Raw genomic sequence first — 25,946 nt, 5'->3', positions numbered from 1 at the left:
TACTTGTGATCTGAATCAAGCAGTCATATGTATGAAGATGTTCTCCTGGATTTTTATCACCAGCTTTTTGCAGACTCCTTATCTTGTTTTCACCTTTAACCTGAGTATCTGCTATTACTTAATCACTGAAGATTTTCATCATGAAGGAGATTTGATGATTGGTGCATTTTTTCCAGTTCATACTTACTACACCGTGAACAAAATTCCAAATGTACAATTTCCTAATATATACTATTATCAAGACTATTACCTACAGTAAGTACAACTATTCGTTTTTAGAGATCAGAATTCTTAGAGCTTATAAGATGTAACCATTAAAACTTGAATGTTACTTATGGTATTTGTTGTGAAAATTATCCTGTTAGAGATTCAAAAATCTCTTTAATATTATTTGTATTTTGACTTATTTTCACCTCTTACTGGGGAAGTAAAATGGTAAAGTTTTCTTTGGTCTTTTAAGTTTCCTTATTTGATTACAAATTTAACCTCCTTCAATGTAGATAATTCTACAGGGTCTGAATATTTTGAATCTTAATGTATGTCAGAAAATCACACTTTAATTTCAACCTGTCCTTGTTGCTCAAGTCATAACTGAACTCCTGCTCTGTTTTTTGTGATAATAGATGATGCCACTGAATGGAAAACCTCTTGAATGTTTATATGTGATGCTCAGTTATAAAAGCTATTTTGTTTTACATATAACTAGTTCCAGACTTAGTGTGACAATTAGAAGTTTTAAATACTTCTGTGTTCTACAGACATATCATTTATCTCATGTTTTTATTATTTCTTGTTTGTTAATTTGTTATGTTCATTCTCAGATAGCTTTCCTATGCTTATCTATTTGTTCCATCTGTTGCAGTAGTTATTCTAATTTTTATTTATGTGTTTATAAAGACACAATGACTGTAAGAATGACAACATTTTACTGTTTCATAACTTGAGTAAATTACCCATGATTAAAGGATAGTGTCAGATAGGGCTTGCTAAATTCAAGAGTAATACTGATGAATGTTTCTGAATAAAGGTAAAAGGATATGTTTATCCCAATCAGACATTTATATCTTATGCACTCTATTTTGTATCCGTATTGTTCCAAAAAGCAATGGCCTGTCATAGAGTGCTGACAATTATAAATCCCTATGAAGACATAATTCACAATTCAACAGGTAGAAAATAACAAAAGAAAATATAGGTGTGAGGGAGAATTTTGCTGTGTGACAATATTTTGTGTTTGTAAAGACCTATATGTAATATCAAGTCAGTTAATCAAACACCATTAAGAAGGAAATATGTTGAGATATGAAAGGCCACTAAATTTTTGTTACCATGACAGATGCCTTTGAAATTTAAAACATAGCAGTGACAGCTATCAAAAATTTGTTTCCATGAAATATTTCATGGTAGGTCTAATTTCTTAGGACATCTTAGTTTACCTCAATTAAGATCACAAAAATTTCTCATATGCTTAACAAATATGCTCATTTTTCATGTTGGATGGAGCCTACTCTATTTCATCATAATTAATACTCTGTATAATGCTATTTTGCCTCTCTCCCCTTTTCTGAACAATTCAGGCACTAGCATGCACTGGTAGGTGCTTCACTTTATATATTGAAGGATCAAATTCTGCACTACAAAGATTATATTTTCAGTTACATGAGCATTTAGTGCTTATGTAAGCAAAAGATTGTGTCCTGCTAAAATATAAACTTTTTATATATTCAGAAAAAGTATTGAAATTCATGACAGTAGTACAGTTAATTTATTATTAGAATTAACTAATCATGTTATACACTGCACTAACCAACCATATATTTTTCTATACAATGTGAGCCACAGGAAGACATATTTACCAAAAAGCTGAGAAACTACTTTTTTTCTTTTTCATTTAATATTTTATTTACCTATCTGTAAATTTGTATGTACATAAAGGGATGATTTTTATCTCTCTTGATTTCTTATTCCTTGTATGGTTTATGTGCTTAAACATATTTTTTGTAATTATGCTGTTTATAAATGAATTCATGGGTGCTCATTAAATTTGCTACATTAGCTTTTGTGTGGTTTCCTTCCCCTAATAGATCTTTCTTTTAGTCTATCACAACAGGATGGGAACCAATGAGTTTTTGTTTTATAGAGTATTGAAGAAATGCATGTACAGAACAATTCTAAGAGAAAAGTGGCTTGTCCTATCATCACATTGATGATAAAATCTTTTCAAAGTTCTTATCAAAGACATTGTGTGTGAGCTTGTGTGTGCACATGCCTTTGATGCAATTCACACATGCTAGAGAAAGTTAAACTCTAAGAACAAATTTTTGCATTCTACAATGAGTGTGCTGAGATTAAATTCAGGCCCCCTTGCCCAGCAGCATGATCCTGAACTGGCTATTTTATTTTATTTGCCAGTAAATATAAAGAACAGTAAATATTTTATTGATCTTGCTCATATATTTAAAAATATAATCTGGAATTTCCTCTAGATGTTTATGAAGGTGAATTATTTTCTTTTGCATGAATAAAATATGTTTGATCTTATAAAGAAAGTATATTTTATTAACATATATTGAATTATTTTGTTCATATTTTCATAAATTTGATGCATCACAAGAATAAACTTGTTGACAGTTTGGATTTAATAAGCTTTTTATTTTAATAAATTATGTACTATTATGAGCAGTTTTCATTTTAAAAGGCAAATTGATTCCTGGTAGGTTATTCCAAAATATATTACTTTATAATGTATTTTCAAACATATTTGATATTTTATATTCATTATCCAGTGTATATTATGTTTCATTTTGACTAAGTTTAATCAATATTAGTTTAATAGCAATTAAAAATTGGATTATAATTTGAAAAACATAAGTGTATAGTTAGACATAAACATATACATTAAATAAATGAGCACATTATTTTCAAGAATGGGAAACCTATAAAATATTTCATTGCCCATTAAATGGAATACTTTTCACTTAGAAAATTCTATTCTGGATACTTTTAAACATGTTTTACCTTTCCTATACTAGCAGTGAATATGGCTCCATTCCTAACTCTATTTGATACTGAGTTGTCCTTCTAATTGATATCTGTCTATCGTTGAACTCCAGCTATGTGATTTATAGTACACAAAGATAGACTGAATCTTGAGTGTTCTCTAACTTCTTTCTGATATTCTTTTCATTTACCATAACTTGTAAAGTCATCCTTTGTTGTTTACCTTGTTTTACCTGCCATAGACCTTCATTTGTCTCCAGTTTGTGCTTTTCCTTGGGACATAGGCATTGTGGTGTAGTTCTAGTTTTTCTAGTGTAATTTATAAGGAAAATATAATATGCAGAGATATATTCTATTAAATCCAAAAATAAAAACAGAATTAACTCATTAGATATGACTCAAAGTTCAGTGTAAGAGTTTTGGACAAGATTTTAGGGAGGTAAGTTGATGGTTGTTATTTGTCAGTATTATAGGAATTCTGTTATAATTCATCTTATGTAGTCACTTGTAGAGATAAATATGTGCATCCAACTTCAATATTCATATCCAGTAAAGATTTAAACCTTTGTAAATTGATTTTTCTGTGAAAACCATTCAAAGCTCAGAATCAATGCAAATATATTATGTAATTTTTTTTTCCGGAGCTGAGGACTGAACCCAGGGCCTTGCGCTTGCTAGGCAAGCGCTCTACCACTGAGCTAAATTCCCAACTCCTTTATGTAATATTTTTATCTTGGTTCTATTTTAAGTAAAAATAGGTCATGATATTTTCTTTTAATTTAGTAAAGACTATAGATGCAGAAGGTACACACAATGCATTTCTTAGATTGCTGACATTTTTAAATCATTAGTCTGTATATTCAGAAATCAGTTCCATCCTTTTAAAAATATTATCAAATATCATTCATTAAATTTCTTTTCTCTGAGCATTCATAATCTTACACTTTAATTATAAACTGAATTTACCAATTTCTGAACAGTTTCACATGGCAAAAATCACAATAAAAATACTCATTCAAAAACATGTAGATACGTTACATATATTAATAAAAAATAACTTTTGATCCAATCTGTGTGATTCAAGTTTTAAATTTTGTGTAAAATGGAATGACCACTAAACAGTGTTGTTGAGTATTTGTTCTTTAAACCATTGCTGTATTGTTTACTCTTCACATTAACTTACCTTTTCTTTTCTCTGGGTCATTCCTGGATGCTATCCTGGACCTAAATGTTTTTTCTGTGATTCAATGACATGTTCTAATTTATTTATGTCTATCATTCCATCATGTATAGGCTAGTCTATCATGGCTCTGAATTCTGATCCTGCTTATTCAAGCTCCATGATGTCTATTGTCCTTACCTTGATTTTCCTCTAGACAGTTTCTCAGATTGATAGCTGGCTTTCCCTCTGAAGTTTTTAAATAAACGCTACTGTTACTGTGTTTAGTTTTTAAAAACCTTTCAGTCTTTATGATTTTATACATATATGAATATATATTGAGCCCTGACAATTTCATACAAGATAACCAAGTATATTTACTATATACAATGTGTTTTCCTAAACAAATATTCAAAAGAGAGTTATCATATTTTGTAATTAAAATTTTCTCCTGGCTTTGCTATGTGGTATATTTTTGAGTTTCACTTTGCATTGTCCTAGTATGCTTGAGTGTTGGAAAACCTTTATTCCATGTACTCATCAGCCAAAGGCAGGTTAACAATTTTATATTAAAGGCCAGCCTGATATACGTGGCAATTCTGAGCAAAGTCATAACAAATATTTAACCTTTATCTTATTAAACTATGCAGTAAAACAATCACAAAATCAATTTAATGCATAAATAAATAAAATAGCAAATGAGTGAAGAATTTGGATAGCTAGGAATAATTAGAGCATGTCCTGTCTTGTATTCATATGTAGTGACCCCCATACACCTGCTCATACAGAAAATTATATATGAACACAAGTGATAAATACAATCAAAGTAAATAAACACAGTTTTATCTATTTATAAAAGATAAATAGTGATGCTTTTGCCATATATAAACTGCTAGTTAATACTAGAATATCTTGCTGAATTCTAAAACATGTACCCAACATAGTTCCAGCGATTAATAGTAAATTAATTAGGAAATATATTTTATAGAAACCAAAGTAACATGTGAAAGTTAGTGCACTAAATTTGCAGACATATGTGGTCTATGTAATACTTCTCTTGTTTATTTTTATGCCATTTACACAGGTTTAATTTTAAGAACTACCAGTATGTTTTGGCTCTGGAATTTGCCATTGAGGAGATCAATAGGAATCCCAATCTTTTACCCAACCTAACTCTTGGATTTGATTTCTACAATGTCAAATTCACAGAAAAGGAAACTCTAATGAATGTATGTATGTGGCTTACAGCTCACAAAAGGGGAAAGGTTTTACCTAATTACAACTGCGAAGAGAAAAATTTTACTGCTGCATTCACAGGAACATCATGGACAACGTCTGCACACATTGGGACATTGCTACAACTCTTCAGATTCCCACAGGTGAGACAATGTGCCTATGGGGACTGGAAATTAGGGCTCCTTTGTTGATATTACAGGTGTCTCAAAAACCGAATCAGGGATAGACTTGAACTATGCAACCATCAAATTCAGACATGTGGTGATCAATTCAAACTTCTCTCCTTTCCAGTAGAAAGGAAAATGAAGTGAAGGAAACCAGGTATGTACTTGAAAATAATGGGCTTAGTTAGATTTCTGTAAATTTCTGTATGTGGAATTTGCATTTAAACTGTGATAAACCATTAATTTTCAGTGTTATTAGTGGAAAATATATGTTAAATCTTGCTATTTTGTTGCCTTTATGATGTTTTCTTAGGCTGATATTGATAAAATGTTCTGATATTGTTTAGTTATTACTTATGACCTCTTGAATGTGTTTGTCCTTTTCAAGCTGAAATATCCTTTCTACTATTCTTGGAATAGCTACTTGGTAACAAATTCTTCTACTTTCTAAGGGAGGTATTTATTTCCCTTTCCCTTATTTTTACAATATATTATTCTGTTCTTAGATGTATATCAATTCAAAGACAATTTTAAAATGCTATTCTATTCTTTTTGCACAGAAAACATCTCAAAGCATTATTCATATTATTTATCTTCACCTAAATTTAACATACTTTATTGCCATATGGGTAATAATTTACTGATGTTCATTTAAACTTGTAATAAAATAGATAGTTCTGCTAGGATTATTACCGTTAATTGAAAGTTATGATCTTTCTGGACTTGTAAAACACCTTTATAGACCTTCCTAGCTTTAATGCATTCTGACAAAAAATTGTTATAATTAATAAAAACATTATTATAATCCTCTCTTTATAAGCGATCTATCCTTTATGTCTTTAATGTTTCAGTGCCATTTCTTTCTTTTGTGCTTTTTTTTAATCTTTATTAACTTGAATATTTCTTATTTACATTTTAATTATTATTCCCCTTCCCGGTTTCCTGGCCAACATCCCACAAGCCCCTCCCCCTCCCCTTCCATATGGGCTTCCCCTCCCCATCCTCCCCCCATTACCACCCTCTCCCCAACAATCACATTCACTGGGGGTTCAGTCTTGGCAGAACCAAGGGCTTCCCCTTCCACTGGTGCTCTTACTAGGCTATACATTGCTACCTATGAGGTTGGAGCCCAGTGTTTTTAATATTTTAAAATTTATTCTTATTAATGATCTCAATTCCCCCATAAAAAGATACAATTTAGAATATTAGAACACAGGACTCATGTTTATCCTGCTTTCAAGAAACATAAGAGACAATCAACACTGGATACATCCTTTAAAGAGACAGGATGGAAATTCATAGGCAAATGGATGGAACTGTAAAATACCACCATGAGTGAGGTAACCCAATCACAAAAACACATGGTATGCACTCACTGATAAGTCGATATTAGTCAAAAGCTCAGATAACTCAAGATAGAATCCACAGACCATATGAAGATCAAGGAGGATGCCCAATGTGCATATGCTTCAGTCCTTCTTAGAAAGGGGAACAATGATATTAACAGGAGGAATATGGACACAAAGTTTGGAGGAGAGACTGAAGAAAAGGCCATCCAGAGACCACCCCACTTGGGGATACAGATCATACACATACAGCCACCAAACCCAGACAATATTACTGATGCCAAGAAATGCATGCTGACAGGAGCTGTCTCCTGAGAGACTCTGCCAGAGAATGACATATACAGAGGCAGATGCTTGAAACCAACCATTGAACTGAGAGCAGTGTCCCCAATGAAGGAGTTAGAGAAAAGATTGAAGGAACTGAAGGGTTTTGCAACCCCTTAAGCACAACCATACCAACCAACCAGAGGTCCCAGTGAAAAAAACCACCATCCAAAGAGCATACATGGACAGACCTATGGCTCCAGATGCATATGTAGAGGATGGCCTTGTTGGGTACCAATAGGTGGAGAAGCCCTTGGTAATGCCAAGGCTTGACCCCACAGTATGAGGCAATGTCAGGGTGAGGAGGTGGGAAGGGGTGGGCAGATAGATAGGGGAACACCCTCATAGAAGAAGGCAGATAGAGATTAGGATAGGGTTTTATGGACAGGAAACAGAATGGGGATAACATTTAAAATGTAATTAAAAAGTATACAATAAGAAAAGAAAAAAAACAAAACAAGAACAAAACAAAACAAAACAAAACAAACAAGCAAAAAACAGTGCAGTGTGGTGACATGCACCTATAGTTTTAAGTCTAGAAAGGTAAAGATATAAAAAATAAAAGAAAGAAAGGAAGGAAGGAAGGAAGGAAGGAAGGAAGGAAAAAAGAAAGAAAGAAAGAAAGGAAGGAAGGAAGGAAGAAAGAAAGGAAGAAAGAAAGAAAGAGAAAGAAAGAGAGAAAGAAAAGACAAGACAAGAAAAGAAAAGAAAACAGATGCCATAAACAAATGAACTAGCAGGAAAAATGTGAGTACAGGTATTTTACTATTTGACATTGTAGACTGCACAGCAAAAGTAATAAAAATGCTGATTAGTATCAATCTTGGTAATCAAAAGTACAATATCATAGAAGGGAGATGCACCAAATTTCATTTAAAATATGGCTAGATATAAAAAAATTAAAGTGACAGAATAACCCCAAAACAATGATAGAAGGTGATTTCAATATCCCACTCTCACCAATTGACAGGTCATGTATACAAAACCTAAATAAAATAACGGAATACTGAACAAATTAATGTCCACAATATGTGCTAGTTTTTAAAATATATATTGTGGGATTCGAAAAATTCTTGGTCATTTGCTATTCCTCAGATGAGAATTCTGTTTTTTAGTTCTGTATACCTTATATTGTTAGGGTTATTTGGTTCTCTTGAGTCTAACATTTTGAATTTTTGTATATATTGGATATTAGCCCTCTATCAGAAGCAGGATTAATGAAGATCTTTCCCCAATCTGTGGGTTGCCATTTTGTCCTATTGACAGGGTCCTTTGCCTTACGAAAGCTTTGCAATTTTATGAGCTCCTATTTGTTGAACACTGATCTTAGAGCATAAGACATTATTGGTCTGTTAAGGAAAATTTCCATTGTGCCCATGTGTTCGAGGCTCTTCTCCACTTTCTCTTCTATTAGATTCAGTGTATCTGGTTTTATATGGAGGTTTTTGAAACACTTGTACTTTGTACAAGGAGATAAGAATGGGTATATTTGCATTCTTCTACATGCTAACCTCCAGTTGAACCAGCACCATTTGTTGAAAATGTTGATTTTTTTCCATTGGATGCTTTCAGTTCCTTTGTCAAAGATCAAGTGACCATAGGTGTGTAGATTAATTTTTGGAACTTCAGTACAATTCCATTGATCTGCCAGCCTGTCTCTGTACCAATACCATGCAGTTTTTATCACGATTGCTCTGTAATACAGTTTGATACTTAACATCCTTAGTCATCAGGAAAATGCAAATCAAAACAACCCTGAGATTCCACCTTACACTAGTCAAATTGGCTAATATTAAAAACTCAGGTGATAACCCATGCTGGTGAGGATATGGAGAAAGAGCAATAATCCCTCATGGTCATTGGGATAGCAAGTTGGTACAACCACCCTGAAAATCAGTCTGATGGTTCCTCAGAAAATTGGACATATTACTATATAAGGTCCCAGCTCTACCACTCCTGAGTATATATCCAAATGATGCTCCAACATATAACAAAGACTCATCCTCCACTATGTTCACTGAAGCCTTATTTATAGTAGCCAGAAACTGGAAAGAACCGAGATGTCCTTCAATAGAGGAATGGATACAGAAAATGTGGTATATTTACACAGTGTATTACTAGTCAGCCATTAAAAGCAATGACTTCTTGAATTTCTTAGGCAAATAAATGGAATTTGAAAATATCATCTTGAGTGAGGTAACCCATCACAAAAGAACACACGTGGTATGCACTCACTGATAAATGAATATTAGCTCAAAAGCTTGAAATATGGAAGATACAATTCACAGACCACAGGAAGCTCAAGAAAAAGGGTCACCAAAGTGTGGATGCTTCAGTCCTTAAAAGGGGGAGCAAAATACTCACAGGAGGAAAAACGGAGACAAATTGTGGAGCTGAGATTGAAGGAAAGGACATTCAGAGACTGCCCCTCTTGGGGAACCATATCACATATAGTCGCCAAACCAAGACACTATTGCAAATGTTAAGAAGTACAAGCTGACGGGAGCCCTATATAACTGTTTCCTGAGAGTATCTGCCATGTCTGACCAATACAGGTGTGGAAGCTTACAGCCAATCATCAGTCTTATCGCGATACCCCAGTGGAGGAGTTAGGGGAAGGAATGAAGGAGCTGAAGGGCCTTGCCACCCCATAGGATGAACAACCAATCAGACCCTCCAGACCTCCCAGAGACTAAACTACCATCAACGAATACACATGGAGGAATCCATTGCTTAAGTTGCATATGTATTAGAGAATGACCTTATCTAGCATTAATGACAGGGGAGGCCCTTTGACTTGTGAAGGCTTGATATACCAGCATAGGGAAATGGTAGGGCAGTGAGGCAGACATAGGTGGGTGGATGGGGAAGCACCCTCAGGGTGAGGGGGATGAGATAGGGGGTTTCTGAGGGGAACCTGGAAAAGGGGTAACATGTAATGTAAATATATATAAAATATCCAATTTAAAAAATACATCCCAAAGACCTGGTCTTGAAAAAAAGAAAGAAAGAAAGCAAAGAAAAAACAAAACAAAAAAGCTGTGATCAACCTAACTTTTTTCCTGTTGTCATCAAATGTTTCATGATTGAAACTGTCTTCGATATTAACGTTTTTTCTATTTCTTTCTAATTTGGTTAAGCTTTCTATTGGACCTTATGATACTGCCTTGAATGATCATGGCCAGTATTCTTCGCTCTACCAGATGGCCACTAAGGACACATCTCTCTCACATGGCATTGTCTCCTTGATGCTTTATTTTAGGTGGTCCTGGGTTGGTCTCCTCCTCCCAGATGACCATAAAGGGAATAAAGTTTTATCAGAGTTCAGGGATGAGATGGAGAGAGAAAGAGTCTGCATAGCTTTTGTGAAAATGATCCCAACCACCTGGACTTTATATTTTAACAAACAATGGAAAAATATGGAAGAGATCGAGGAATCTTCGACAAATGTGATAATTATTTATGGTGATGTTGATTCTTTACAAGGTCTCATGCGAAATATTGGGCAAAGGTTACTGACAGGGAAAGTATGGGTAATGAATTTTGAACAGGATATTACCGACCATGCTGATTATTTCCTGTTAGACTCATTCCATGGGAGTTTCATTTTTACACAACATTACGGGGAGAGTTTTGAGTTTACCAAGTTTATTCAAACTGTTAATCCTTACAAATATCCAGAAGACATTTATCTTCCTAAAATGTGGCATTATTTCTTCAAGTGCTCATATTCTGAAGTTGATTGTAAACTTTTGGACAACTGTCAAGCCAATGCAACTTTGAATGTATTACCGAGACACATATTTGATGTGTCCATGAGTAAGGAGAGCTATAATATATACAATGCTGTGTATGCTGTGGCTCACAGTCTCCATGAGATTACTCTTAAGCAAGTACAAATGCAACCATGCAAAAACGGAGAAGAGCTGTTGTTTTATCCCTGGCAGGTAATATTATTTCTATTGTAATAACAATAACTGTGATATATAAAATTTGCAAAGATATTAACAGATATTATAATATTCAGTATATTTTATCCAAACCTACAGGAGTATTTGTGTTTCTAGTCTTCCATGGAAGTCAAGGCAGTCTCAGTTTTGTGTTGTAGAGAAACATTGCATGATGCCAGAAGGAAATCTGTTTAGTCAGCATCAAGATCATATCAAGACTTGCTACCTGCATTCTCATGTAAATAGTATCAATAATAAAGAAAACGTGCCATAGTTTCCTTATACATTTTTTTACAACAGCAATTTTTTTAAATGGATATTTAAGGGAAAGGAAAACAGTGTTTTTATTTTGTGGTTTGCTTTTTGTTTGTTTGATTTTTTTGTTTTTTGTGTTTTTTTTTACTTAAATTATTCCTTTTAATTTTTTTTAGACATCAGTACCCTCATTTTAAATATTGGATCTCTGAAGATATTCTGAGGGTAAATAGTTCTGAATTGCTTTCAAAAGTTAACATTTGAATGACTCAGCAGTCATGAATTCATTATTTGTGGATGGTTCAAACATTTCTCTTGAAGTTAAATGATCTTTCAGAAGCAGAATGGTACCCCCACTCACCCAGGATATTATTTATTCAACTTAATTCATGCTGACATTTATATCCTTGAGTAAAAGAAATTTGAAACTTACCATAGCATAGGATCTGTTCTGACTTTTTGTATACAGTATACTATAAAGTAATTAATCTATTTCAGATTAACTCTTTCCTGAGGAAAAACATGGGATTAGATTGGAGACAGAAAAGAAATGAAGAGTATGATATTCTTAATCTTTGGAATTTTCCAAAGGGTCTTGGACTAAAGATTAAAATAGGAAAGTATTCAGAAAATGCTCCCGATGGGCAACAGTTGACTTTATCTGACCAGATGATTCAATGGCCAGAAAAGTTTTCAGAGGTGGGTTTGCTATATTTTAAGATATAACAAAAATTGTTTTCTGATGCAAGGCACATTGATCTTTCATTACTTATATAAAATACCACAGAAGCATTAGTATAGTAAATTTTCTCTTTCTTTGAATCAGAACATGGCAGTATTTAATGTTTATATGTCACCCAAATTTCATTCATATAATGGTTAGTTTATCTCAACATGACACAGATTCTAAATATATTAGAAGAGTGAATTTACCTGGGCAAAATGTCACATAGGTAGGTTTGTTTTATTTTTTATTTGCTTGTTTTTTTGGTTTTTTTGTTTGTTTGTTTGTTTGTTTGTTTGTTTTGAGAAAATCTGTCATTTGTGTTTGACAACATGAAACAATGTTAAATCATTTTTTGTTACTATGATCAAACACCATGACCAACAGTGACTTTGAAAGAAAGAACTTATGTGCCTTATTTTTCCAGAGGTATAAGATTCTACCATGGATGGCAGAATGACAACAAGAGGTAGCTCTGGATAGAAGACAAGGAACAAATAGGTTTCTGTTCCACATACAATTATAGTAATTATAATTACAGCCTGAGGCAAGAATCAAAATCTTTCAATCCCTACCTAAGTTAATAGTTTTAATAATAAAATCAATATTTTCCTATATATTTTTACAGTTAAAATAAAAAGTTAGATATGACTTTTTTTCACTTAAATTATAAATTTTCACTACCCTTTAGACATCAGTTACCATATTTTAACTTCTGAATCTCTGAAGATATTCTTCAAGCAAATAGACTTTTCTTGCTTTCAAAAAAGTTAATATTTGAATGTTTACTTTGAGAATTTCTCCAGCAAGTCTGCATATCCTAAAGTCTAATAACTCCCTGAATAGTGCAATTCACATGTAAATAAGCAGTCAAATGCATGAGCATGTTGTGTTCTTTTTCATTGAAAGTGCCATATAGTAACTCTATTTGCATACCTTTACTGTCTATATTCAGCAGATTCAGTGTTATTGCATGCTTAGATGTTTTAATACATGATCAGCTATTCTTTGCTTTTAAGTCCTCTGGAAAAGGAAAACTATGATATGTGTATTTGTTTAAAGTAATGACTTGTCAGGCTACTGCAAATAAATACATAGGAAAAGAACTTATTAAAAAGATTGAGGGTATCCCCTTTACATTTTTTCAGGCACATAAACAAATAAATTATGACAAAAATTTAATGTAATTTGCCCTTTTCACCATAGCTAAATTTATTAATAAATTCCTTCAGAGAAATACACACCCATTGGTTTCCATGTTCATTCTAAAGCTGTCAAGTTGACAGTTAATTACAAAAAGCTTATGTAGAATAAACACTATGCTTTACTATTTTAACTTTGTTATATAAAATTAAGGCTCATTATTTAAAATTCTGATGTATTCTTTAAAAGCATTTTGCTTTTGATTCAAATATATGAAACATCATAATTATACTCAAGAGAATAAATGATTTGTATCATAGTAGAGATTATGAGAAATATATCAATGTTAGATATTTAGAACAATGCCAAGATCAGAGTTTTTCATATTTTAAAATTTCTGCTAAGCATCTACAGTATTAATCTGAGCTCAGCATTTAGCAATCTGTTTACATAAAATATTGTAACTAAAACAGGATCATTGGCTGCTTGTTATTTTTAAAATCTCATTTAAATGAGATACTAGAAAACTTTATATTCTTAATATCATAAACTTTCTTTTTGATCACTATATTTTTATGATGTCTAATTACTTTCAAAATATTTTTTCATACTATTTTCTGCTATCCTTTTGAAAGGCATCCAAAGCAGGTAGATTTTATTTCTCTCCATATAATAGAGGAAGTTTTATTACTTTAATCTTTTTGTTTATTTTATAGCCTAAAATATATTGTATTGTTTGTCTTCATATTTATTGATCAAATTGTTTAATATAGGCCAATTTTTTAAGATTATGTCAAGAAAATTAGGAGAGAACTTGAGTAGGTACTCTTTCTCTTTCTGATTACATTTGAAAGAACTCAAAAGTAAAATATTTGAATGGCATGTGAAATGAATTATAGGAGCTAATGCACTTATTGTGACATTAGTATACATTAGTATACATATATTCACTTTCCTAGTGAACATCAAGCTGTAAGTACTTGACAAGATACAGAAGGTTTTAAACTTAAATATTAAAATATTTAATGAAAGAAAAGACAATTTACAATCATGGTAGAATTAAAGCGGCTCAACCCAGGAGTCAGTGAATACATTGACCATATCAGCCTGGAGAGACGCTATACCCTTCTATATTATGATTCCTGTAAGCTACCTTCCTCAAAAATGTCCCTGCCTTATTAGGATTTCAGTTTTTCCAACACTGTTAAAATATTCTGACTGTGCTTTAAACATGTTTTCCTTTTGAAGGGCACACTGATACCACAATTTTTCTGTATTTATAAAAATATTGAAAATTGGCTGCTTTAGATAACACATTTTATTCTGCTCAGATTCCTCAATCTGTGTGCAGTGAGAGTTGTGGGCCTGGATTCAGGAAAGTCACCTTGGAGGGTCAAGCAGTCTGCTGCTACAATTGCACACCTTGCGCAGAAAATGAGATTTCCAATGAGACAGGTAAATGCCTACTTTACAGGAAACTTCCCCATTCTCCACAGTTTTCACAATACCCTGGGAAATATAGATGGTATAAAGAGAAGTTAGAGATAAATGATTTATTTTTGTGTGTCTTTTAGCAAAATTGAATATTTATGTACTTCAAACTGTATTTCCATCACTTTTAGGACACATGCAAGGTTCAGATCTGTTGCACCTTCATTGTGACCATTTAGAGCTCATTTCAAAATACAAGTTGGCAGTAATTTCAGAGATGTGCTTTTCTATTGCATGCCTTTAGATTCTTAAAATATGGTAAACAAATGGAGAAATAATTAGGAGTATTTTGATAAAAATAAATTTTCTCATTTGTATTATTTTTTAAATAATTTGGTGCAATATATTTTGATGGTCTGCACATCTACCATTCCTCATATATCCATTCCTCTGTTCCATAAAAACTCACATTTATGTAGTTATGTGTAATTTACATAACTAATAATGTCTGTGATGGATGTCACTTGAGGAATGTCAAACAAGCAGGGGCAGAACTCTTTAAAATTAAACTGACTCCCCTCCCAAAGCTACCATCTTCACATAATTCTTTATCTGGAGATGTGTCTTCATGGCAACTAACAATTTCTATGTTAGAGTTTTGTCTGGCTTAAATCTGAACACATCTAATGAATTATCTTAAATGCTATAAATTTGTAAATACAATTGTCCTATATGTCTAAATAAAGTGTTTTCTTGAAGTAATCTGAATATTTCTGCAAAAGGGAATAACATCTAAAAATTTTTCCCCTGCATGAATTTTTTTATTTGTATTATCTTGAGTATTTCTTATTTACATTTTGATAGTTATTCCCCTTCCTGGTTTCTGGGCCAATATCCCCCCCTCTTCTATATGGGCTTCCCCTCCCCATCCTCCCCCCAACAATCACCTTCACTGGGGGTTCAGTCTTGGCAGGACTAAGGGCTTCCCCTTTCACTGGTGCTCTTACTAGGCTATTTATTGCTACCTATGAGGTTGGAGCCCAGGGTCAGCCCATGTATAGTCTTTGGGTAGTGGCTTAGTCCCTGGAAGCTCTGGTTGGTTGGCATTGTTCCAATAAATAAGTAAAGAAGTTGCATTTCCTTAATGTGTAGGATTATTTATATATTTTCCATCTACATGTAAGAGAAACAATACAGTTATAACAGCAATGAAGTTTAGAACTCAGTAAAGATATACTGAGTTCTAAGTGCATAAATAGAAGATAGAATACTAGTTCATGGTTCATGGACATAATCATGGCATCTTCCACAACTGAAAAAGAATTAGCATTCAATTTTTCTGTACATGGTTAAGTTGAATATAGGGTTGTATTAATTCTGTTTAAAATAGAGTTTATTTTTTTCTTTCAAAATAGCACACAATGTATTTTAAACATACTCATGCCCTATGAGCTTTCTAGATGTACCTTTTTTTCTATACGTACCGAATTTTTCTCTCTTTAAAAAATCCCCTCACTTTTTTTTTTGCTCTACCTGAATACTCTTGAATGACCTATACTATAGAATTATCTACATTGTTGTTGTCATAATCTTAAAGAACACTAAATTCTACTCTCATACCAGAAAAGAAATTAAAAGAGATCTTCTGATATTAATATGAGTTCCTGTGAATTTCACTTCTGTGATGATGAATCAGACCCAATCATGAGCAGATCATGAACATGCTATAACAGCAATGAGTTTATATATATATATATATATATATATATATATATATATATATATATATATACATATGTGTGTGTGTGTGTGTGTGTGTGTGTGTGTATGTATGACTATCTTACTTTGGCTGTATATCACTGTTTCTTTAGAGTAGTATGAGTCTACTGACTTTATGAAGTTTCCATAATTTCTTCTATAAATTTCATCCTTTTTATGTTGCAGCATATTTTTAAGTTTTTAGCCAAAGAGACCTTTCCACATATGTATATATCTATGTATGTATATATACATGCATTCATACACATTTGTTGCAAAGTGGGTTTGTCAGTGTATCTAATGATACATAATAAAAGTAATTCACCCACCCATAAAAATATGACTATACTGCTATACAATAAGCATATTTTAATAGCATGTACTTCAAAGAATTGCTAAACACTTCACGTTTGTTGCTGATTGACAATTGAACAATAAGCTAATATTATCTTTAAATTGGAGAGATGCTAATTCTATGTTATTAATGAAATAAAATTCAGAGTATGGTAGTAATTTCAGGTTTTAAGAAATATTTGGATATGTTGATAATATGACACATAATTAAGCATACAAATATTTCATTTTAAACATGAAATTTACAAAATTCTAAGGGAGTATAGTAAAACTTTATTCTTCTTTACTCTTCACAAATTTTATGTAAAAATTGAGGATTGCCATGAAATCTTATGCATAGATTTTCCTTAGAGTATTTTGAGCACTTAATAATTTAATAGGGCTTATTCAGTAAACTTCAGTAGAGAATAAAATGAACTTGAATATAAAAGGAATTTTGAGAAGATAAGTAAATTTAGGGATTAGATATGAAAAAAGCATTACTTTAAGACTATTGCAAATAAAAAGCATTCTTCTTCTTTCATTGATTTCAGAGATCAAATTCAAAATTTATATAGGTAATTCATGTGGTGATATAAAGGCCCAGGTATATTTATGCAATATGTCTTAGTATTCTACTTACTTTCAAGAAAAATACACTAATTTCCTAAACGGTAGAGAAAATTTGTACATAAAGAGAATAAATGCAAAAGGCTATTTTAATTATATCAGTATGAAGGAGATGAGTTAAGGAAGAAAAACTACTGGTAGTCTTTTACTATCTATATAGAAACATCACTTTTTAAGAATATCTATTTATCTATCTATCTGTTATCTATCTATCTATCTATCTCTATCTATAACTCTGTCTATAACTCTATCTATAATCTATAAGTCTATCTATATCTATATATCTATATATCTATATATCTATATATCTATATATCATCTATATATCTATATGTCTATATATCTATCTATATATCTATATATCTATCTATATATCATCTATATATCTATATGTCTATATAGATATATATGCTGGCAGCACAAAATATGCTCAGTGATAGTAAAATATAAAAAATCAGAGACAGAGAGTTCATTGAGTTTGTAGTAAAAACTGATACGTAGCAAGGAATATCATAGTAGGAAAGAGAGAGATTGGATAAAAACCTATTATAAACCAACACAAAATATTAAAAGAAATATATAGGAAGAAATTGTCAGTATCAATATGGAATCATTCATAAGAGTACATATATCTTTTTTTCCTTGAGGCCACAAGGGTATGTGACTTTTGCATCTGTCCTAAATAAGCATGTACTTAGTAATGTCTCAGCAAGGACTCATGAATACCTTCACTTCTGACCAGATGTAGATCATTGTGTGAAGTGTCCAGAAAGTTATTATGCAAATACAGAGAAGAACCACTGCCTCCAGAAAGATCAAAGCTTTCTGGCCTATGAGGACCCCTTGGGAATGGCTCTCACCAGCATATCCCTGTTATTTTCTGCCCTCACAGTCATTGTTGTTGGGATCTTTGTAAGACACAGACACACTCCAATGGTCAAGGCTAATAATCGAGCTCTCAGTTACACTTTGCTCATCTCACTCAACTTCTGTTTTCTCTGCTCTTTGAACTTCATTGGCCAGCCCAACACAGCCACCTGCATTCTGCAGCAGACAATATTTGGAGTTGCATTCACTGTGGCTCTTGCCACTGTGTTAGCCAAAGCAATCACTGTGGTCATTGCTTTCAAGGCCACTTTTCCAGGGAGAATAATAAGGTGGCTAATGATATCAAGGGCCCCAAACTATACCATTCCTATCTGCACCCTGATTCAACTTGTTCTTTGTGGAATATGGATGGCAACATTTCCTCCATTTGTTGACCAAGATGATCATACTGAACATGGGCATGTCATCATTTTTTGCAACAAGGGCTCATCTGTAGCTTTTCACTGTGCTCTGGGATACCTCTGTTTCTTGGCACTTGGGAGTTATGCCATGGCCTTTTTCTCAAGGAATCTGCCAGATACATTCAATGAATCCAAATTTCTGTCATTCAGCATGCTGGTGTTCTTCTGTGTCTGGATCACCTTCCTCCCTGTCTACCACAGCACTAAGGGGAAAATTATGTTGGCTATGGAAGTCTTCTGTATTTTGGCTTCCAGTGCAGCACTCCTTGGCTTCATATTTACCCCTAAGTGTTACATTATATTGTTGAGACCAGAAAAAAACTCCTTTCATCGTATTAGGAACAAAATACATTCTAAAGGAAATGTTTCACAAACCATAGTTCAAAAACCAATTTAGCTTTTATAATAACAAATTAATATAAGATTTGAATTCATAAAACTATAACATTCTAAATATGTAACAGTTTTATCATGTGGGATTGATTTTATCAGAATCTGTGTCTGTATCCAATTGTATTAAGAGTGGTTCTACTTTGTGCATCAATTTTTTCTCATGGTATCAAATTATAATATACTTTTTGCATGATTACTTTCTTAATATAAACACAGGTTTTCTGGCATCTTTTTTGTAGAACAGTATATTTTTTTACCTACATACATTTCCTCTCTTGTGTTTCAATGACTCTGAATTCCAAAATCAGTGAAACTACACCAGTATCTTTTTAGCATCCTTCTTTGATGTGAACAGTTTATTTTCATGTTACTGTATGAATTTGCTTATTAGCTTGATAAATAGTATTTCCTCTTCCTGAAATAATAACATTTTTATTTCAAAAATGCATTCTAATATAATTTCTTGATGTCCTTTAATAACATTTATTAAAAGTATACTTGTTTACAAATACATTGTAATGTTTTTATATAGTCAATTATAAGTACATCAGTTTTTAAGTGAATAACATGGTATTTTTGAAGCTTTTAAGACATTTACTGAAGTTGTTATGTTTCAAGGTTATGTGTTTGTATAGGGAAACACCAGATGATGTGCTGCATAATAACCTAGTATGTAGCATTGTAATGAGGGAACCTAAGGGCCTTTTTAGTCCCACACTGTTCTTACAGCTTACCCATCTCACGTGGGGCCAGCTATTTTCCACCCACAGAAACATTTTTGAGTAAAAAATTCTCAGAATGTTCTGATTGATAGTCAACTGATCCTCGGAAAGCCCCAGATATAGTGTCATGTTTGTTAGCCAATGAATTTAAAGGTTAATATGCTTAGCCAATAAGTTTGAATTATAACCTTGCTGATTTAACCTGTGCACCCAAGTAATAGCCAATCAAGGTTGCCTTCTTATTATATGCCTCAAGGGACTGAACATCTTGCATTTGTTTCGATCTGCATCTCAGTGTCTCACTTGGGGGCATCGTGATGTAAGTAACACTGACCAAGGGTTGGGGTCTTATAGTATAATGATTTACATACCTATTTAGGATATAGAATTATTTAGAACTGGTTTTTACTACCTAGGGTCAAATGTCAGTCAATTCAAACATCATCTTACAGTGGATTATATAGCCCATATTCATAGTGTGAGAAAATATGTCTCATGTTTTCCTGTTTGAAGTCCAGTTGACTCAGCTCACTTTGCTTCAAATATAGAACTTTCTACATACATCTCTCATTTACTGACTTCTAATTCAATACTTTCCCAAAAATTGATATACATTCCTCAATTAAAAATCACTAAATATATACAACATTCAATTTTATTACTACCTATTTCCATGCCATTATTAATGCGTAAAATGATGTACTATATTCTAAAAATAATTTCTTTGCATCCCCCATTGTTATGTAAAGGAAAACATCTATACATTTGTTAGTATGCTAGTGTCTGATTTGTGTCTTACTAGCTGTCACTCTTTCCCTTCTCATTATATCTCCCTCGATGCACTTTCAAAAAATGGCATTGGTAACTCTGCACCTAGATTGAAAATCAGATTATAAAGATGGAAACCATGTCTGTACCAACAAACCATCCACAATGTCCAAGTGCCAGAGAATGAGTGGGTCCTGGAGGAAATTAAACAGCTTCCATTTTACTAAAATATTAGAATACCTAAATATTCTAAATAAATGTGCTTATAAACACACAAAATTATTCTTCCCTCCACTCATCAATGAACCTTAATTTTTCTTTTTCTCTTTTGAAAAAGACATGTGATTCAAGAAAGTCACAACAATCAACTGTAGAATTGTTAAGCACAGTCTAAACTCATGGAACTACAACATACACCCACATATAACAGACACATTTCATTGATGGAGAGAGAAGAGAAAGTTTAAAACCCAGAGACTCAGGTAAATTCCTGACTGCTTGTATCTCTAGAACATCAGCAGCAACCTATTGTTGTTTCCTGTTATTTTTGTTGTTATAAGTGGAATTTTGACTATATGTCTCTCTTCTTTTGATTTTGTTGCAAGGAGACTACATTTTGCTCTTTCTAGCATGTACTTTTCTTCTTTTTGTTAGAGTTTCCCATTTATTATCCTTTGTAGGGTTGGATCTGTAGAATGACATTTTGTAAATTTGTTTTTTTTCATGGAATATCTTGGTTTCTTCATCTATGTTAATTGAGAATTTTGCTGGATATAGTAGCCTGACTGGCATTTGTGTTCTCTTAGTGTTTGTATGACATCTGCCCAGGGACTTCTGACTTCCATAGTCTCTGGAGAGAAGTCTGATGTAATTCCAATAGGTCTCCCTTTGTTACTTGACCTGTTTCCCTTACTACTTTTAATATTCTCTCTCTCTCTCTCTCTCTCTCTCTCTCTCTCTCTCTCTCTCTCTCTCTCTCTCTCATTGTGCATTTGATGTTTTGACTATTATGTTATGTGTGGAATTTCTTTTCTGATCGAATCTATTTGGAGTCCTGTAGGCTTCTAGTATGGGCATCTCTTTCTTTCAGTTAGGGGAGCTTTCTTCTATAATTTTGTTGAAGATATTTACTGGACCTTTAAATTGGGAATCTTCACTCTCTTCTATACCTATTATCCTTACTTTCGATATTCTCATTGTGTCCTGGATTTCCTGAATGTTTTGGCTTAGGAGCTTTTTCAATTTTATATTATCTTCACTGGCTTTTTCAATGTTTTCTATGGTATCTTCTGCCCCAGAGATTCTCTCTTCTATCTCTTGTATTCTCTTTGTGGTGCTTACATTTATGACTCCTAATCGCTTTCCTAGGTTTTCTATCTCCAGGGTTGCTCCATTTGTTCTTTCTTTATTGTTTCTATTGATATTTTTAAATCTTTGATTGCTTTGTTCAATTCCTTTACCTGTTTGGTTGTTTTTTCCAGTAATTCTTTAAGTTTTTTGTGTTTCCTCTTTAAGACTTTTTACTTGTTTACTAGTATTGTCCTGTATTTCTTTATGGGAATTATTTATGTCCTTCTTAAAGTCCTCCATCTTTATCACAAGATGTGATTTTAAATCCAAATCTCACTTTTCTAGTGTGTTGGGATATCCAGTATTTACTTTTTTGCAAGAACTCATTTCTGATGATGTCAACTAGTCTTGATTTCTCTGGTTTAGTATTTTGTGCTTGCCTCTGGTCATCAGGTTGTCTCTGGTGTTAACTTGTTTTGCTGTCTTTGACAGTGGCTTTATCCTCCTGTAGGCCTTTGTCAGCATTCTTGAGTGTTGTTTTCTTTTAGCCAAACCAGGAATCAGAGAGCTGTTCCTGCATTTGTGTGACCTGAAACCTCCAAGCACATTGCTTAGCGCAGAAGAGTTGGTCTTACCTCTATTCTAAAGTTTATAGGTGCTCCTGGTGATTGCTTTCAGCTCTCAGTGCAGGTAGAAACCGAAAATGTCTTACCCCTTACTGCTGCTAGGTCCCTGTGCCCAGAGGGCATAGAAAGCACTAGGTGAGTTATTTGTGAATGTGGGCAGAAGTAGTTGTCTCCCCTGAGGTTGCAGGATTGACAGCACTTCTGAGTGTTCAGCTTTCTCCCCCACGGGATTTGGGTTCAGGGAGCTGTGGGACCAGTTCAGTTCCATTCAGGCACAGGCAGAACCCACATATCATTTTCTTATTTCGTCCATTTGCCTGAAAAACTCATGATGTCCTCACTTTTTATAGCTGAATAGTATTCCATTGTGTAAATGAACAACATATTTTGTATTCATTCTTTAATTCCTGGGCATCTGGTTTCTTTCCAGTATCTGGTTATTATACATAAAACTGCTTGAAAATAGTGGAGCACTTGACTTTGGGGTGTAGTAGAACATCTTTACAATATATGCCCAGGAGTGGTACAGCTGGTTTTTCAGAGAGAATTAATTGCAATTTTCTGGGAAAACACCAGATTGATTTTTACAGTGGTTTTCAAAGTTTGCATTCCATGAGCAGTCGAGGAGAGTTCCCTTTTTACCACATCATTGGCAGTATATGCTTTCACTTGAGTTTTTGACCATAGGCATTCTGATTGTGCAAGGTGGAATGTCAGTGTGATTTTGATTTGCATTTCTTTGATGACTAAGGATGTTGGACATTTATTGAAGTGCTTCTTAGCCATTCAAGATTCCTCTGTTGAAAATTCTAGTTAGTTGTATACCCCGTTCTTTGACTGTATTCTTTTATTTTTATTTTGTAGTCTAACTTCTTAAATTATGTATATATTTTGGATATTTCTGCTCTGTCAGATGAAGGGTTAGTGAAGATATTTTCTTAATTTATATGCTGCTGGTTTGTCCTACTCACAGTGACGGTTTCCTTACAGAAGCTCTCCAGTTTAATGAAATGCCATTTATTAATCCCCAACCTTCCTAGCCAAATAATTGGTTTTCTGTTCAGAAAAATCTTTCCTGTGCCAATGTGTTGAAGGATTTTTTTCCAATTTCTCTTTAATTAGAATAAATGTCTCTTATTTTATGTTGAGTTTTTTTTATCTATTTGGACTTGAGTTTTGTGCTGGGTGATAAACATGGGTGTATTTGGATTCTTCTACATGCCAACATCCTTTTGGACCAGCACCCTTTGTTGAAGATGCTGCCCTTGTTCCTTTGTATAGTTTTGGCTTCTTTGATAATCAAAGGGCAAGAAGCAAGTGCAAGAACATAAGCAATAGAAACCCAGGCATCGTCAGAACCCAGTTCTCTCAACACAGCAAGACCTGGATACTTCAACACAACAGGAAAACAACAGTTGGATTTAAAACCATGTCTCATGATGATGATAGAGGATTTTAAGAAGGCCAGAAATAACTCCTTTAAAGAAAAGAAGAGAACACAGGTAGACAGGTAGGAGACTTTAAAGAGGAAACATACAAGTCCCTTAAAGAAATACAGGAAAACACAAACAAAAAGGTGAAGGAATTGAAGAAAATCGTTCAGGATCTAAAAATGGAATGAGGAACAATAAGAAAATCACAAAAGGAAGCAATCCTGGAGATAGAAAACCTAGGAAAAAGATCAGGAGTCATAGATGCAAGCATCCCCAAATGAATAGAAGAGATAGAAGAGAGAATCTCAGGGGCAGAAAATAACATAGACAACATTGACACAACAGTCAAAGAAAATGGAAAACGCAAAAAGCTCCTAAGCTAAAACATCCAGAAAATCCAGAACACAATGAAAAGACAATATTCAAGGAAGAAAATGAAGATACCTATCTGAAAGGACCAGTAAATATCTTTAACAAAATTATAGAAAAAATGTCTCTAACAAAAAGAAAGGGATACTTGTGAATATACAAGAAGCCCACAGAACTCCAAATAGATTGGACCAAAAATGAAATTCTGACCAAGTAATAATCAAAACACCAAATGAACAAATAAAAAATATTAAAAGAAGTAAAGGAAAAGACCAAGTAACATATAAAGACAGAGATACCAGAATTATACCAGATTTCTCATCAGAGACTATGGAAATCAAAAGATCCTGGTCAGGTGGCATATAGACCCTAAGAGAATACAAATGCCAGCCCAGGCTACTATTCCCAGCAACTCTCAATTACAACAAATGGCGAAACTAAGTTATTGCATGACACAAACAAATATTAAAAATATATTTCCACAAGTGCAGCCCTAAGAAAGATAATAGATGGAAACTCCAACACAAGGATGGTAACTACTCCCAAGAAAAAGAAGGAATTAGTCTTTCAAAAAAAATCAAAGGAAGATAGTCACACAAACTTAATTTTACTTCTAAAAACAAAAATAACAAGAAGCAATAATCACTAGTCCGTCATACCTCTTAACATAAAAGGACTCAATTCCCTGATAAGAAGACATAGACTAAGACTGGATATGGAAACATGATCCAGCATTATGCAGCATATAGGAAATGTACCTCAGTGACAAAGACCTCAAAATAAAGAGCTAGAAAAAATTTCAAGCAAATGGTCCAAAGAAACAAACTGGACTAGCCATTTTAATATCAAATAAAATTGAATTTCAATGAAAAATTCACCAAAAAGAGATGAGGAAGGACATTTCATACTAATCAAAGGAAGAACCTATCAAGATAAACTCTCAATTCACAACATCTATACCCCAAATTCTAGGGCACCCACATTCATAAAAGAAACTTTGCTGTACTTCAAAGCACACATTGAACTCACACAAAAATAGTGGGAGATTTCAACACCCAATTCTCACCAATGGAAAGAATATGGAAACAGAAAGTAAACAGTGAAATTAACAGAAATTATAAATGAAATAGATTTAACAGTTATCATTACAACTTTCATCCTAAGAAAAAGGAAAAAAAGGAATATATCTTCTCAGCACCTCATGGTACCTTCTCTAAAATTGATCAAATATTCATCAGATCAGGAAGATTGAAATAATAACATGCCTCCTATTAGACCACCCTGGAATAAAGCTGATTTTTAATAACAACAAAGACAACAGGAAGCCTACATATATATGGAAGCTGAACAACACTCTACTCAATGATAATTGGGTCAGAGAAGAAATAAAGAAAGAAATTATGGACTTTTTAGAATTTAAAGATAAAGAAGCCACAATATTCCTGAACCTCTGGACAAAATGAAGCCAATGCTAAAAGGAAAACCCAAAGCTTTGTGTGCCTCCATAAAGAAATTGGAAAGAGAAATTAGCTGCTTAACAGCAGATCTGAAAGCTATAGAAAAAAAGGGGGGGCAAGTAAGCACAAGGGGATAAATTGCAGGA

General features: G+C 33.2%; 1 protein-coding gene across 1 annotated transcript; it reads left to right on the top strand.

The window, feature by feature from the left end:
* The first annotated feature begins 31 nt into the window (after positions 1-31).
* On the top strand, positions 32-19,139 carry Vom2r11 (vomeronasal 2 receptor, 11). The gene is given in 6 exon segments (NM_001099470.1): positions 32-255; positions 5,244-5,538; positions 10,370-11,176; positions 11,933-12,133; positions 14,633-14,756; positions 18,196-19,139. Coding segments are annotated over 6 exon segments (2,595 nt in total).
* Positions 19,140-25,946: the final 6,807 nt, after the last annotated feature.

This window comes from Rattus norvegicus, chromosome 1 (assembly GCF_021556685.1).
Source record: "Rattus norvegicus strain SHRSP/BbbUtx chromosome 1, alternate assembly SHRSP_T2T, whole genome shotgun sequence".
Classification (NCBI taxonomy): Eukaryota; Metazoa; Chordata; class Mammalia; order Rodentia; family Muridae; genus Rattus; species Rattus norvegicus.
The sequence above is the reverse complement of the archived record's forward strand: the minus strand, read 5'-3'. Positions and strand labels throughout refer to the sequence as shown.